This window comes from Lacerta agilis, chromosome 11 (genome assembly GCF_009819535.1).
Source record: "Lacerta agilis isolate rLacAgi1 chromosome 11, rLacAgi1.pri, whole genome shotgun sequence".
NCBI classification, from domain to species: domain Eukaryota; kingdom Metazoa; phylum Chordata; class Lepidosauria; order Squamata; family Lacertidae; genus Lacerta; species Lacerta agilis.
Window position 1 is genome coordinate 45993981 of NC_046322.1, and position 14174 is coordinate 46008154.

Below are 14174 nucleotides of genomic sequence, written 5' to 3' on the forward strand. Positions count from 1 at the left end.
TCTGGTTACAGCTGATCTGCCTGAGATTTTAGGAACACCTAAAACACTTTATCCTTTACCAAAAAAAACCCAGAGATATTCTTATTAAGGATGGTGGATCAAGAAATCCCAACCAAGTCAAAAGAAGTGTTTTTATATGCAATTGCAGTGGCCCAAATATTGGTAGCAAAAGGTTGGAAAGACCAGGAACTCCCAAAAATTTCAGAATGGCAGAGTAAATTACAAGAATACGCTGAGATGGCCTTATTAACCAACAGCCTAAGAAGAAATTCCAAGCAGAAATTTGTGGGGAAATGGGATATATATATATGAGATATGTGCGACATATCTCATATATATATATAAATATAACAACAGCTTTGCTTCCATGCCAGCTTTTGAGTGTTAAATGAAAGATATGTGCTGGAAATTTCGGATGTATAATGTTCAAGAATGTACTGGAAAATTTATATATGAAGGTTTTATCGTTTGGATCACATTCTGTACTAAGTGAGGTAGATGCAAAGGGATTTAACAGGAAGTTGGATTCGTGGAACTATTTTTTGTGTATATGCAAGTTTATATATATAAAGGTGTTTTTTTTGTTTTTTTCCTTTTTCTTTTTCCTTTTCTTTTTCCCGCCTTCCACCCCCCTTTTTTTTCTTTTTCTTTTCTCTCTCTCTCTCTCTTTTTCCCTTCCTCTTTTTGTTGAAATGGGATTAATTAAGATACAAAAGACAAAAAACAGACAAGATAACGTTGTATGTGAATTTTTACTTTGTAATGTCATACAATAACAGTTGGACTACGAAAAGAAAAGAGATTTTAGGAACACCTAACCCTTCTTAGTGCACTGAAGCAGGAAACTGTACAAAATACTTGTTTTTTTAAAAAAAATCTCCATATTATTCAGACTGGTGTTTTAGTAGTACAGATATCCTAAGTAGTAGTATTCCTTTTTTTATTGAATTTATAGACCGCCCCATATACCTGGATGTCTCAGGGCAGTTCACAGAACAAAATCAGAATATAAAACCACAAAATATATAATTAAAATAAAAACAACCCAATAACCCCCCCCCCGCCCCCCATTTTAAAAGGGCATAGGATGTCCATCAAATCAACAAAAGGCCTGGTTAAAAAGGAGCATTTTTTCCTTTGCTTGTGACTTATTTATCAGCTTATGCAGCACAATAAGCAAAGTATTTAGGTAATATAAATAACACATTAATAAACCAGTATAAACATATAGTTCAACATATAAAATAACCAAAGGTTTTGCTGTTGGCCTCTGCAAACTGAAGAGTTTTAAGCAGGCACCTGGAACAAAATACCAATGGTGCTTGCTTAATAGTAACCAAGGTGCAGACATGCGTAATGTCACCTCCGACTAATTGTAAAGATCAGGAAGGCAGACATGAGGGAAGGTGGTTTCTCACGTGAGCCGGTCTCATGCTGTTCCAGGGTTTCTATACTAACCCTAGGACCATGAACTGGCACTATCTATTCTAGTGTGCCGAAACTGAACTGCTGAACTGAACTTGATGGAGAAACAAGGCTATTGACTATATGAGGCTGATGTGATGTGGCAAGAGGGAACTGAATTATAGGGACGAGAGGGGAAGGGATTATAATTTGGGAGGGTGGCACAATTCTGAGCTAGTTACTTTAGGAAGTATGGTTACTTGCTTCTGGGTTCACTTATGCATCGGTATCATCTTGTTCAACTTGTTTCACTCAAGCCTCCTTTTCCCACTGCAGCCCACCCGTTTTCTTATCTGGAATAAATGATATAAAGGCCCAGTGCAAATATGTTTCCCAGTCTCATAATCCTAACAATGTTTTCTTCCAAAATAACACATGTGGAACCATGCTCAGCTTACCTTAAAAAAATGGCACTCTAAGTTTTAGGGAAGCTTACACACCATAATTTAGGGGATTTAGGAAAGCTTACACACTGGAGTCCTAACTTATTTGTGTCATCAATTTATGCTTTTTACATTGCCTAATTCACATTTCCTGAATAGTGCATGCTCATTTATGGGTGATACGTTAGTCACAATCAGAGTAGGTGCATTGAATCAAAGTCCATACATTTCAGTGGGTCAAATCTGAGTATAACTTGGTTGGATATAAACCCTATAGGTTTATAAAACAAACATACCAGTTTGCAACTAAATGGATTTCTATCAGAGTTAAGCATTGGGCTAACTTAAAGTCAGTAGACTTAATTGCATAGCACAAGTTGGATTGTGCACTAAATGTGCATGGTGTCTGGCAGGTATAAGTTGTCTTTACATGCTGCAATATAAATGACACAATAGGTCACTTCTCGAGTGTTTGATTTCTAGCAAGATATCTCTACCCACTTTCTTCTTGCAATGAGAAATAGGTTAACCTGTTGTTGTTTTTTAGGCAAAGTGGTAACTTTAAATTTTTGTATAAGTCAGGTAGCGTTTTAAGCATGCTTATTCTTAAAGACTATGAAATTTTAAAAGTAAAGGTAAAGATACCCCTGAACATCAGGTCCAGTCGTGTCTGACTCTGGGGTTGCAGCGCTCATCTCACTCTATAGGCCGAGGGAGCCGGCGTTTGTCCGCAGACAGCTTCCTGGTCATGTGGCCAGCATGACTAAGCCGCTTCTGGTGAGGCAGAGCAGCGCACAGAAACGCCATTTACCTTCCTGCCGGAGCGGTACCTATTTATCTACTTGCACTTTGACGTGCTTTCAAACTGCTAGGTGGGCAGGAACTGGGACCGAACAACAGGAGCTCACCCCGTCACGGGGATTTGAACCGCCAACCTTCTGATCGGCAAGCCCTAGGCTCAGTGGTTTAGACCACAGCGCCACCCGCGTCCCTTTGTGAAATTTTACACAATGCCAATTATATGAGGTCACAGACTTACAGAAAGAGGCAGGTTTAAAAAAAAATCGACTTCTTTAACAACTGTTGGCAACAGAAATCCTTTCTTTTGTCAAAACTATCTTCTAGTACACAACAAAGTTTATGAATGTTAATTTCTATTAAGCTGAATTACTTTGAAGCAAGCTTTCTCTTTGCTCTGTTGAGCTTTCTCCCTCAAGCCAATTGTTCTATCTCTGTACACCAAAATGCCATTGTATGCAAAGTAGCATTTAAAGGACTTGCATTTTGTGACTCACATTGTGACAGCTGGCATCAACTCTAGACGGATTCTTGTTTCAGAACTTTCAGCCAACACAGCTGCCTTTGCTAAAAGTGCTGCCATGCTAGGGAACTCAGAAGACCACACTGCTTTATCAAGAGCTTTGTCTCAGCTTGCTGAAGTTGAAGAAAAAATTGATCAGCTGCATCAAGAACAAGCTTTTGCTGACTTCTATGTGTTCTCCGAGTTGCTCAGTGACTACGTTCGCCTTATTGGTGCAGTAAAAGTAAGCCTGGTTTAAAAACTACTTAATGACCTTGCAATACAATATTTACATTGAAGGTTATAGTGTTTGCACAGTACTGTATAAACGTGTGCAGGGTGGCATGCTGTAACAAAGTAATGTCTGTAGGTGGAATGGGTAACCCATGGCCCTCTAGATCAGGCTTCCTCAGTCACTGCCCTCGAGATGTTTTTGTCCTACAACTCCCATGATCCCTAGCTAGCAGGACCAGTGGTCAGGGATTATGGGAATTGTAGTCTCTAAACATCTGGAGGGCCGAGGTTGAGGAAGCCTGTTCTAGATGATGCAGGACTGCAACTCTAACATCCCTTATTGTTGGGCACACCGGCTGAGACTGATGAGAACTATGGACCAGCAACATCTGGAAGGTCAAAAGTTTCCCATCCATAGTTAGAAATGTTCTATGGATTTGACTAGGTTGTGCTCATTCTCAGCCTGTGTTTCCCAAACTTGGGTCTCCAGCTGTTTTTGGACTACAGTTCCCATCATTTCTGACCACTGGTCTTGCTAGCCTAGGGATGATGGAACCCAAGCTGGTTCTTCAGGGACAGTTTCCCCTCAACATTCATCTTGTTATATTAATTGTAAAATACTTCAAGTGCTGGGTTTAAGAGAGCAAATCCTATCAAGAAACCAGGGAAGCGCAGACCTGCAGATCCTACTGCATCTGAAGCCCTGCCAGTTCCAGCTACCAGATGAGAAGTTGGATTTTTCTTTTTTCCCTCTCAAGGCTGATGTAGCCAAGTGGCCCCCATGATTGGTTCCATGAGACTTGGGCTGCAGTGGATTTGAAGTCTCCAGCATCCTATCGCCACATTTCTTGTTTCAGGGCATTTCATCATCGCTATTGCTGGTAGAACCCTGCCAGTGGCACTCTGCTCTGCTGGTGGAGAGAAGATACTACATGCCACACCACACCCAGCTGTTGACATAGGGGATTAATTCACATCTTCTGAGACCTCAACTAAGGCTATAATCCTAAATCCCCTATTTGTCATTATATTGGAACAGCACTACAGCTTTTTACAGTCCTTTGAATACAAGATGAACGAAATTTTAACATTTGTAGACATCAAAACAAATGGGTCAAAGTTCAAATTATAATAATAATAATAATAATAGGTAAAGGTAATAATAATTTTATTGTTTGTACCCCGCCCATTGGACTGGGTTGCCCCAGCCACCCTGGGCGGCTTCTAACAAAATATAAAAGCAAAGTCAAGCATCAAACATTCAAAACTTTCTTATACAGGGCTGTCATCAGATGTCTTCTGAATGTCATGCAGCTGTTTATCTCCTTGACACCCATTGGGAGGGCATTCCATTGGGTGGGTGCCACTACCAAGAAGGTCCTCTGCCTGGTTTCTTAGACCTGATTTTTATCGAATGGTCTCATACTGTTTAAAAACTAATGTGGCATGTGGTCAGAATCAAACTTTTACCTGTTGAGATTCTTGAGATTTTTGCCATATTGATGGCTTTAATATGAGAGGTAGATGATGGCCAAAGCACAGTTTAATATTGACTTACCTGTAAGTCTTCGGTTTTGCAAAGACTCATCAGTTTTTAATTGTCAACTCTATTGCTTACAGGGAGTGTTTGATCATCGAATGAAATGCTGGCAGAAATGGCAGGATGCTCAGGTCATGTTACAGAAAAAACGAGAGGCTGAAGCTAAACTTCAGCTCGCCAACAAGCCTGACAAGTTGCAGCAAGCGAAAGATGAAATCAAAGAGGTAAATTTTAGAATGCAGTGCTTTTCCTATGTAAGGCTGTGGTTTCCCCCTCCATTCATTGGCTTGTGAGTGCATTATTTTTTAATTAATTTTAATCATTGCTTGTGTTTTCCATTATCAGAGCCGCAAATGGTTCAGTAGTTTCATGCTTAAGTTAGACTTCTATGGATTCTGAAACATGCCTTCATTCTGATGTTTTACAAAGTGAATGGGAGACTTCCATTTATTTGAAATATATATATATATATATATTGAGACAAAGGTCAGTTGCTTCTCTGCTATGCAGTCAAGTACGTACTTCCAAAACAGATAAACCTGCAAAATCATGGTGAATAGTCAATGTTTTTAGTTACTGATGGAACACTTCCTTCCATATGTATATATATACCTTTTATATATGTATGGTATAGCTTCAGTAAAACTGTCAAAACATTTTGAAGTTATCATAATCTCTGCACTTTTTCTGTTATGCTTCACTAAGGAAATCGAAGAGGTAGGATAACTTATTTCCATGCTGCTTTTTCCTATACTGGCTGCTTCATAAGTTGCATAAGGAATGCAACTAATCACCGTATAAGAATATGCAACTTCTCAGTTTATGAAACAGCAAAATAGTTCATTCTCTTCAGCTGAGAGTCCTATGGGTCAGAATGGTAGCTTTTCCAACTAATGCAGTACAGTAGTGCTGTATAGACAAGGATAGTTGTAGCATTCCTGATTGTTTACCTATGGCTACATAATTGAGAATGGGCTCTTTGACCATGCTTGCTTTCTGCTATCTTAATTGCAACTAAGTATAACGTTGATACAGAGTTTGGCAGTTAAGACTTGTCAGATTTTCCCGCTGAAGGGAGAGTTTGAAATAGTTATGGTTAATCAGGGGCAATGGTTTAACAGGGTTTGATGTTAGTACTAATATATATTTTAAAAGTATTTACGAGTTTCTATAGTACCTTTCATTTGAAATAGCAAGGTGATAAATAATAAGGAAAATAAAAATAAAATATGCAGTACAAGATAAAACAGCAGCTAGTAGATCAGAACACTTAAACCTTAAACCTTAAACCTGGTCAGGTAACCAGGGCAGCTCTTTTTAAGAGTGGTGTAATGTTTGTTTAATTGTGTGCTCCAGTTAGTGCAGAATATAGCAGCTGCCATGTTGCTATCTGCAACTTTCTGACCAGCCTTAAGGTCAGCCCCACATAAATAACATTACAACAGCCCATTCTTGAGGTTAGCAGTGCGTAAGTTGCAGTGGCAAAGCTATCTAGGTCAAGGAATGGTTGTAGCTGATGTTTAAGCAGAAGCTGGTACAAGGCAGTCCAAGCCACTGGGGTTACTGGGGCCTCCAATGACAAAGGGGAGTTAAAGACCCTTTCTAGGCTATGTCCTTGCTCCTTTCAGGATAGTGCAACTCAGTGTAGAACAGCCAAAGTTCCCAGTTCTAGGAAACACCCACAGGACTTCTGCCTTACATGGATTCAAGCACGGCTTATTGGCCCCAGAGGTGGTTTTATGGGAGTGTGACCGGTTTGGCTGCCCTGCGCGCAGTGCTGCAGGGGGTGTCATAAAGTGCTCTAGAATGCAGTGCAAGAGGTATTGGGGGGGACGGACGGACACAAATTTTAGCATTGCACAGAGCACCACTGAAATTTGAGAGCCCAAAGTCTGCCACTTCCAGTAGCCGTATTTAAGCTAGGGATGAGGAAGTGAGCAGAAACTCCTGATTGTTTAGTAGGGCGAATGCCCACAAAATTCCATTACATAGATTTAGACTCAGTTCCCATAAAAGGAGATTTGGGATATAAGCACCCTATAGCCACCTAGGGTGAGAGCAGAGTGCAGCTTTGAACTCTTGGTAAGGACTCTTATACTGGCTGCTGTTTGCACTAGCAGTTTGTTGCATGCCATTGCAATCCTACATAACAGATTCTGTACATGACTGCTGCTTGGAGCACTATGAGCTTAAACCTGAAGTGAACTTGACATGTGAATTGGTGCCCAACCCCCCTTTTTAATGCTAAAGATTATTTCTAAGTGTGCAGAATCAGAATGCTAAGTCTGATCGCAGTTAAGTTCTCTTCTAAAGAGTCTTGGTGGTAAAAGTTGCATTCATGTTGTGAGTTCCTTGTATAAAGTTGCTATCACACTGCTGTTGCCTGCATGTGTTCGGAAAGCCTTCCATTATGGCTTTTGTGATGGAAGCTTTGTATGGCCAGTTTGACATGCTCATTGTATGGCCAGTTTGTATGTATGGCCAGTTTGACATGCTCATTGCAATATATCCACATAGCTCAGTCCATCTTTATTCTTCTGGTGGAATTCTTTCTGTTGAAAATTACTCTTTGTAGGGTGGATGTTGACCTCTTCTGCATGTAACACTAAACAATCCCATGTCTTAATGCACATGAACTAAGAATCATGGCTTAGTGGGAATGTGTGGGCTCCCAGAGAGGAATTAACGGCTGCTTTGCTCCTCAAATTGTTCTACTTTGCTTAGCTATAGTTGGGCTTAGTGTGCCATCTGAACCAAGGCTTTTGGTTTAGCTCTGAAAACCATGGTTACAGCTTTAAGTTTGCTTCTATCTAGAGAACTAAACCATGCACCCAAGTTTGGACAGCATGCGAGTAGAACCATGGGTTAGTGCAGTGCAGTGCAGCAGCCAGTGTTAGAAACTGAGATGAAAGCTAGGAGCTAAATGGCACCTTAAACCTAGGTTAGGGGCGCAACAACAGAATGCCTAGGCATGCTTTTTTGTAACAAGAATACAGAGCTGAAAATGGACTGCAGTTAAAATAGTATGTTCACTTTTCACATGGTCTAGTAGTCCTTCCCCTGCCCACCCCCCCTAATATTCTTAAGAAGATCTCTTCTCCAGTCTTCATAGAGAAGCTGGAAGTGGGGAGGCAGGAAGAGGTCCTCCTTTCCTTCTGCTCTGCTTTTTTAATCAGAAATCTTAGGCGCAGTACTGCGCCCAGAGCTCAGAAACTGCTCGTGCTAATGAAATTTCCTGTCGCAAAATACACCCAGAACAATGGGAGTTTTGAACACTGGCAGCAGCAAAATGTCAGGAGGAGAAGCAAAGCAGCCCAGTCTTTTCTCCAGTAGCCCACACGCTTGCTGGTGTGCACTAAACCATAGTTTGCCTTACTGTTACACGCAAAGTGGCCCACTGCCAAATATATATGTGTGTAAACTGAAAAAAATGAAGTATTAAATATGCATGTTTAATATTAAAAGGCATCTTCATGGAAACCACTAATACATCATAAACCTTAAGCTAACTGTGTCCAGTCTGAGCTGCAATTCAAAACATCTGAAGGGCACCAGGTTGTGGGAGCCCTCCGTCTTAGGACAGCATCCTGCAACCTGGTGCCTTTTTGCAGTTCTGAATGGCAATTCACATCAGACTCAGCCAGCATGGCCAACGCTCAGAGTATATGAGCTGTAGGCACCAGGCTGAGGATTGCAGGTTCCAGGAAAGGGTTTCCCAAACTTGGGTCTTTTGGACTACAACTCCCATCACCCCTAGCTAGGAGGGCCAGTGGTCAGGGATGGTGGGAATTGTAGTCCAGAAGCAACTGGAGACAGGGGTGCCAACTTGAATAAAATATGGGGGGGCAGGTAAGCCCTGTGTCACATATTTGATCACATGGAGTGGTGCATGAACACCATTTGAATGGTCATGCCCATCAACTTGGGGGGAGCAATCCCCTCCAATATTTTATTGCGGGGGGGGGGTAGATCCCATGGCCCATAGGAGCTGCCTTCTATGGCTGGAGACCCAAGTTTGCCAAACCCTGGCCGAAGGTGTCTGCCACCAGATTAATTCTATTTCTGTGACTAGACATTTGTGCTTGGTATAACTTAGATCTGACAGGGTTTTGAAAGTTAAATCTTCTTACATTTTGGGGTTAACTCTGTATGCCCAAGTTACTATTGGTTGCTTCACAATTAATCCCTTTTAATTTCCATTAGTAATTTACTGCTCGGCATATTTTGTGCTGTAACCTTATTTCTGCTCATTGGTGCCTTTTCCTAGGGACCTTTGAAGAAAGGCACAGTTTTCCTTTGCTCCCCACACTGTAATAGATATTTCTGAACTTCTGTTGTGTACTCTTGGCTTGTTTTCATAGGGGAGCAATTGGATCTGACAGCTGATTCCTGTGCTTCAGTTAGTGTCTTAAAATAAAACCTGTTACAGTTCACTTTTAAGTGTTCTTAAAACCCAAAGCTTCTAACAATAGCCAAGAGCATTATGAGAGGAGCTTTATAAAGGCGGCCAACTTTCTCCAGCCTATAGACACTACAGTTCTGTACATACACACGTCTCCTTCAATTAGTATTGTCATTTTTATCCTGAACTTCAAGGATTGGGACCAAATGGTACTATTAGTCTTGAGCTTAGAATACGGGGTGAATATTCAGTAGCAATGCATTGCATGTTATAGTCTACAGACTCAATTGAACTGTAGTGGATTTATCATTCAAGGGCATATTATCTGTTGGCAATCCTTACAGTAGACTCTTGTGGCATTTATTAAATGTTTAATGGTGAACAAAAGTGCTTCATATGTAATTATCGGTAATCCTTAAAAAAAAACCCTGTAAAGGATGGGTGGCTAACACACAGCCTGCATCTGACCTGCCAAACCACAGGAAGTGGCCTGCCAGTCCTTAAGAGATTTTGATGTTGTTGTTGTTAATCTCCTGGTTGGTTCTACCTGCTCCTTAGAGATCCTCTGATCCTTTATCCTGATCTTAGTGCTAAGAACCACAGGGCCATAATAAAGCCCTCTCCCTGCTTTTTAGAGTAAAAGGCTGCATTTTCGCCCAGCCCACCCCAACATTGGAGTGGTGATGGGGAGAAATGCTACCTCTTGTTTTGCACAGAACACAGTGGATCTTGAGCACAGAGGGAAATACAGCATTTCCGAATGCATCCAGCGCTGGTATCAGGAGAGGTGGAAATATGAGTGAGAGAGAGACTGCTGTGTGCCTGCATGTCTGCTGAGTGTGTATAATGCATATATTAGGCACACCCATTGATGGCATGTGAACCTTGAGCAGAAGAAAGTTAGCCCCCCCTGCTGTAAAATGCTGGGCCAATGTTATCAAAAAGGGAGGTTTGGAATGCTTCTTATTTAAGCTTTGTTTGTGCGTGTTCTCTTTCAGTGGGAAACAAAAGTTCTACAAGGAGAAAGGGATTTTGAACAAATCTCCAAGACAATACGCAAAGAAGTAGGAAGATTTGAGGCACGTATACATTATCAATAAACAATGTAGACATTGATAAAATCATGACGGAGCAAAAAATTTGGCTAACTTGTTCTGTATGTAATTATGTTTTGTGTGCTAACAGAAAGACCGCGTGAGAGACTTCAAAACTGTTATAATCAAGTATTTGGAATCATTAGTGCAAACACAACAACAGGTAAACTTGATATCAGTGTTTGTAATTCATTTGGTGGGGTTTTCATTCCTAACTCTGGATGAATAAATTAAAAGCACTTCACACACACACACCCTGCTGCTCGGGAGCTTTCCTTTAAGTCTGTCTCTTTTAGTCTTACTTGGTTGATTAAACATTACTAATTCAGCAGGGAGCTGGCAGAGAAATCCAGTGTGTTCTGTGTAACTTACTTTGTAGAGGCAAATATCACATTGCACTTTTGTTTCTTTAATAAGCATACATAATTTAAATATTCTACAACTCTGAACAATAAAGCTGGTCATAGCATTTCTATTTTAGAAGGAAAGACTTTTTTTTTTAATAATCTTTCCTAATGTCAGTGGAGCACAGCACAGTTAGATAAAAAGTAGGCTTGGGTCATATGAGTAATGCATAAATTGGGTATCTCTTAAAATGAAAGCTGGCGTGTATATTTTACAGGCAAACTTGGTTTCATATTTGTTTGTACCATAACCCTTAAGAACTCATTTTTCTATAGGTGAAGAAGGGAGCAGCCTAGTTCAGACTTTTGTTTACATAATAGTTGCATGAAAAGAAAAGAGTCTAAGCTTTCAAAAGTGATACTGTAGTATTGAAGGGCTTTCTTGCCATTTGAGATGCAGAAAACCATCTGGGGATGATAGGAAGATATCTGAATTGTAAGTAATTGAAATGTTTACTCCTTTCTCCTCTTTTCCCAAGCTGATAAAATACTGGGAGGCATTCCTACCTGAAGCCAAAGCCATTGCCTAAGAAGAAGAAGACACTTCCAAAATATGAAGACTCTTTGGATGTTTGTCCCAACTGAGCTAAATTCCATAGTGAAAATCACTTTAAAATTATCCAAATAAACCACTATATATTTTGAATTTAACATGTGGCTTTTTATATACTACAGCGTTTTATTAACAGCTGCATGTCATGACCCTCCTTTGAAGTGGACTGTGGCATGACATTCTGCAATACTTGCTGAATTGAACACTATTGTGTCTTAATACTTGCACTAAAATGTGCGATGCAAGGCCAGAAAGTTATTTTTGTTCTTTACTATATGTTCTGTCTACCTGATCTTTATGAAACAAATTGCATTTATTAATGTTCACATAACACATTCCTGTACATAATCAAGATTTTGTGATTTCAGTAATAAAAGGGATGTACCTTGTGAAACATTAATCCTTAACTTTGTTCATCATTTCCTAGCTCATTTAAGTGTGTTTGGCACTTAGTAGTTGTAGCAGCTATACATATTTAGGCTGAGAAGAATTTGGGTTGGTTTTCCTAACAAGGAACACTTTTTTACATGGTCTAGCTTCTTTAAAAATGGATTTCTTAAACAACTGCACTTGAATAGAAGCTTTTTTTTAAGGAAAGTGGCATACCAAAGACTCATTAAATCTTACTGCTAACCCATGGACTTGTCATATTAGAGAGGTATGCAAAGTATTCCATTAGTCTTTAGTAAATTGCTATATAATTTACTAATGGTAAGGTAAAAGGTAAAGGGACCCCTGACCATTAGGTCCAGTTGCAGATGACTCTGGGGTTGCGAAGCTCATCTTGCTTTATTGGCCGAGGGAGCCGGTGTACAGCTTCCGGGTCATGTGGCCAGCATGACTAAGCCGCTTCTGGCGAAGCAGAGCAGCACACGGAAACGCCATTTACCTTCCCGCCGGAGCGGTACCTGTTTATCTACTTGCACTTTGATGTGCTTTTGAACTGCTAGGTTGGCAGGAACAGGGACCGAGCAACGGGAGCTCACCCCATCATGGGGATTCGAACTGCCAACCTTCTGATCAGCAAGCCCTAGGCTCGCGTGTCCCTTACTAATGGTAAACTGCTATATAAATTGGGAAGGATGTAAGAATTCAAGATCTTGTTTTTCATCCCTCACAGAAATCAGCTTAGAGTTTGACTTTCCATAAGCAAACTCTTCTTACAAGGATGTGTCTTCTAGTGGGAAGAAGCATATTTTACCATTTCTCTTGTGCCCTCAGAAAACCAGCTGCAGAGGACCGTGGGACCCACCAGAACAGTATGGGAGATACTGCTTGGGGGAATTGAGCAAAAATAACTTCCCCTTTCACCCAGCAGGAACCTCCATTGCAATGGAGATCCTTCCATGAATGGAAGGAGCACCTCCAGCAACTCATTCTAAGTAATCACAGTTAGCAATGGGGAAATCCACCAAGGGGGAAAAAATGTTAACTGCTTTGAAATAATAATAAAAAATAATGTTTCCAACAGGGCATGGCACATCTTTGAATAAATCCAGTATCTGTGATACAGATGGGCATAGTTGCTGGTTTGTTTGTTTGTTTTTAAAAACCTCTGCCTCATTCCAAAAGTCATGACATGAATGCTCAATGTTAGTTTGAAACATACCTTCAATACTTAATTTTCAGCCAAACATTCCTGCATGTGACCGATTGCAGTCCTGTGACTACATAGGGAATGCAACGTGATTTGTGTATCTGGGGCAATACTGCAGAGTTCTGTTGAGGCAATCTATACCAAGCTGATCATTTTTTTACATACCATTTCATATTTCATTCTAAAATAGAACCTGCAAACCAACTTCTAGTAACAGAGTTTCAGTTCTGGAGGAATTGTGGGCTTGCAAAAGAACCCAGGAACATAGTTAAACTAACAAATTGTTGGTAAAGTAACGTTTGAGGATGTTAAGATTTCTCTACTCAGCAGGAAATGATGTTTCCTGTTTTGGAGAAAAAAATGCTGGGTTTTATCCAACTGAGTTCCTGTTGGAATAGATCCATTGAAATCGATGCACCAAACTTTAAGTAATGCCCATTAATTTAATTGATCTGTTGTGGGGTGTGGTCAGCTTTGCATACAACCCCTTGTATGTTCTTTCCAGTCTGCAGAGATCATAATTGTCTATATCCTAACAACACCGGGGGGGGGGGAATTCACTTCAATTTGGCTTTATTAACAAACCAGGAACTGAAATTATAACAATCCTATTTACAATTATTTTATTAAAATACCAAAAGTATTCATAGCCGAGTAAGATTGTCTTCCATAAACATGGTCTTAACAGTGAGTCCGTGACTCCGTGACTGTGGAGGCCAATTCTGTGAGGGTTTGCCAAGCGTGCCTTCCTCTTAGCATGTTTCTCCATTTCTTCCTGAGTTTGAGCATCTTCAAAGCCCATGACACCTTTGGTGGTAAAGGCTGTTCTCCAACTGGAGCGCTCGCAGGCCAGTGTTTCCCAGTTGTCAGTGTTAATACTACATTTTTAAAGGTTTGCCTTGAGACTCTTTAAACCTCTTTTGTTGACCACCAGCATCACGCTTTCCATTTTTAAGTTTGGAATAGAGTAGTTGCTTTGGAAGATGATAATCAGGCACAACATGACCAGTCGAACGAAGCTGATGTTGAATAATAAATCTCTGTATATGGTGTTTATTGACCTAAGACCTTTGACACTGTAAATCGTAGCGCCTGTGGACAGTGCTCCTGAAAATTGGCTGCCCAGATAAATTTGTGGACATCATTCAGCTCCTCCATGATAATATGAGAGCAACAATTGTAGATAACAGTGGCTCTCAAAGT

The 14174-nt window shown here is 40.4% G+C and overlaps 1 protein-coding gene across 4 annotated transcripts in view; it reads left to right on the forward strand.

Annotated features, from left to right (window-relative positions):
- Nucleotides 1-11763, forward strand: part of SNX2 (sorting nexin 2) — a 29508-nt gene extending 17745 nt beyond the window's left edge. The window contains exons 11-16 of one of the 4 annotated variants that reach the window (XM_033163939.1): nucleotides 3186-3391; nucleotides 5002-5145; nucleotides 5627-5638; nucleotides 10322-10402; nucleotides 10509-10580; nucleotides 11301-11763. In XM_033163939.1, the coding sequence (XP_033019830.1) occupies nucleotides 3186-3391; nucleotides 5002-5145; nucleotides 5627-5638; nucleotides 10322-10402; nucleotides 10509-10580; nucleotides 11301-11351 (566 nt within the window). In that variant the 3' untranslated portion in view covers nucleotides 11352-11763. Of the gene's footprint in view, nucleotides 1-3185; nucleotides 3392-5001; nucleotides 5146-5626; nucleotides 5639-10321; nucleotides 10403-10508; nucleotides 10662-11300 lie in introns of those variants that run through there. The other 3 variants (XM_033163937.1, XM_033163940.1, XM_033163938.1) reach the window with 3 other exon arrangements.
- Nucleotides 11764-14174: the final 2411 nt, after the last annotated feature.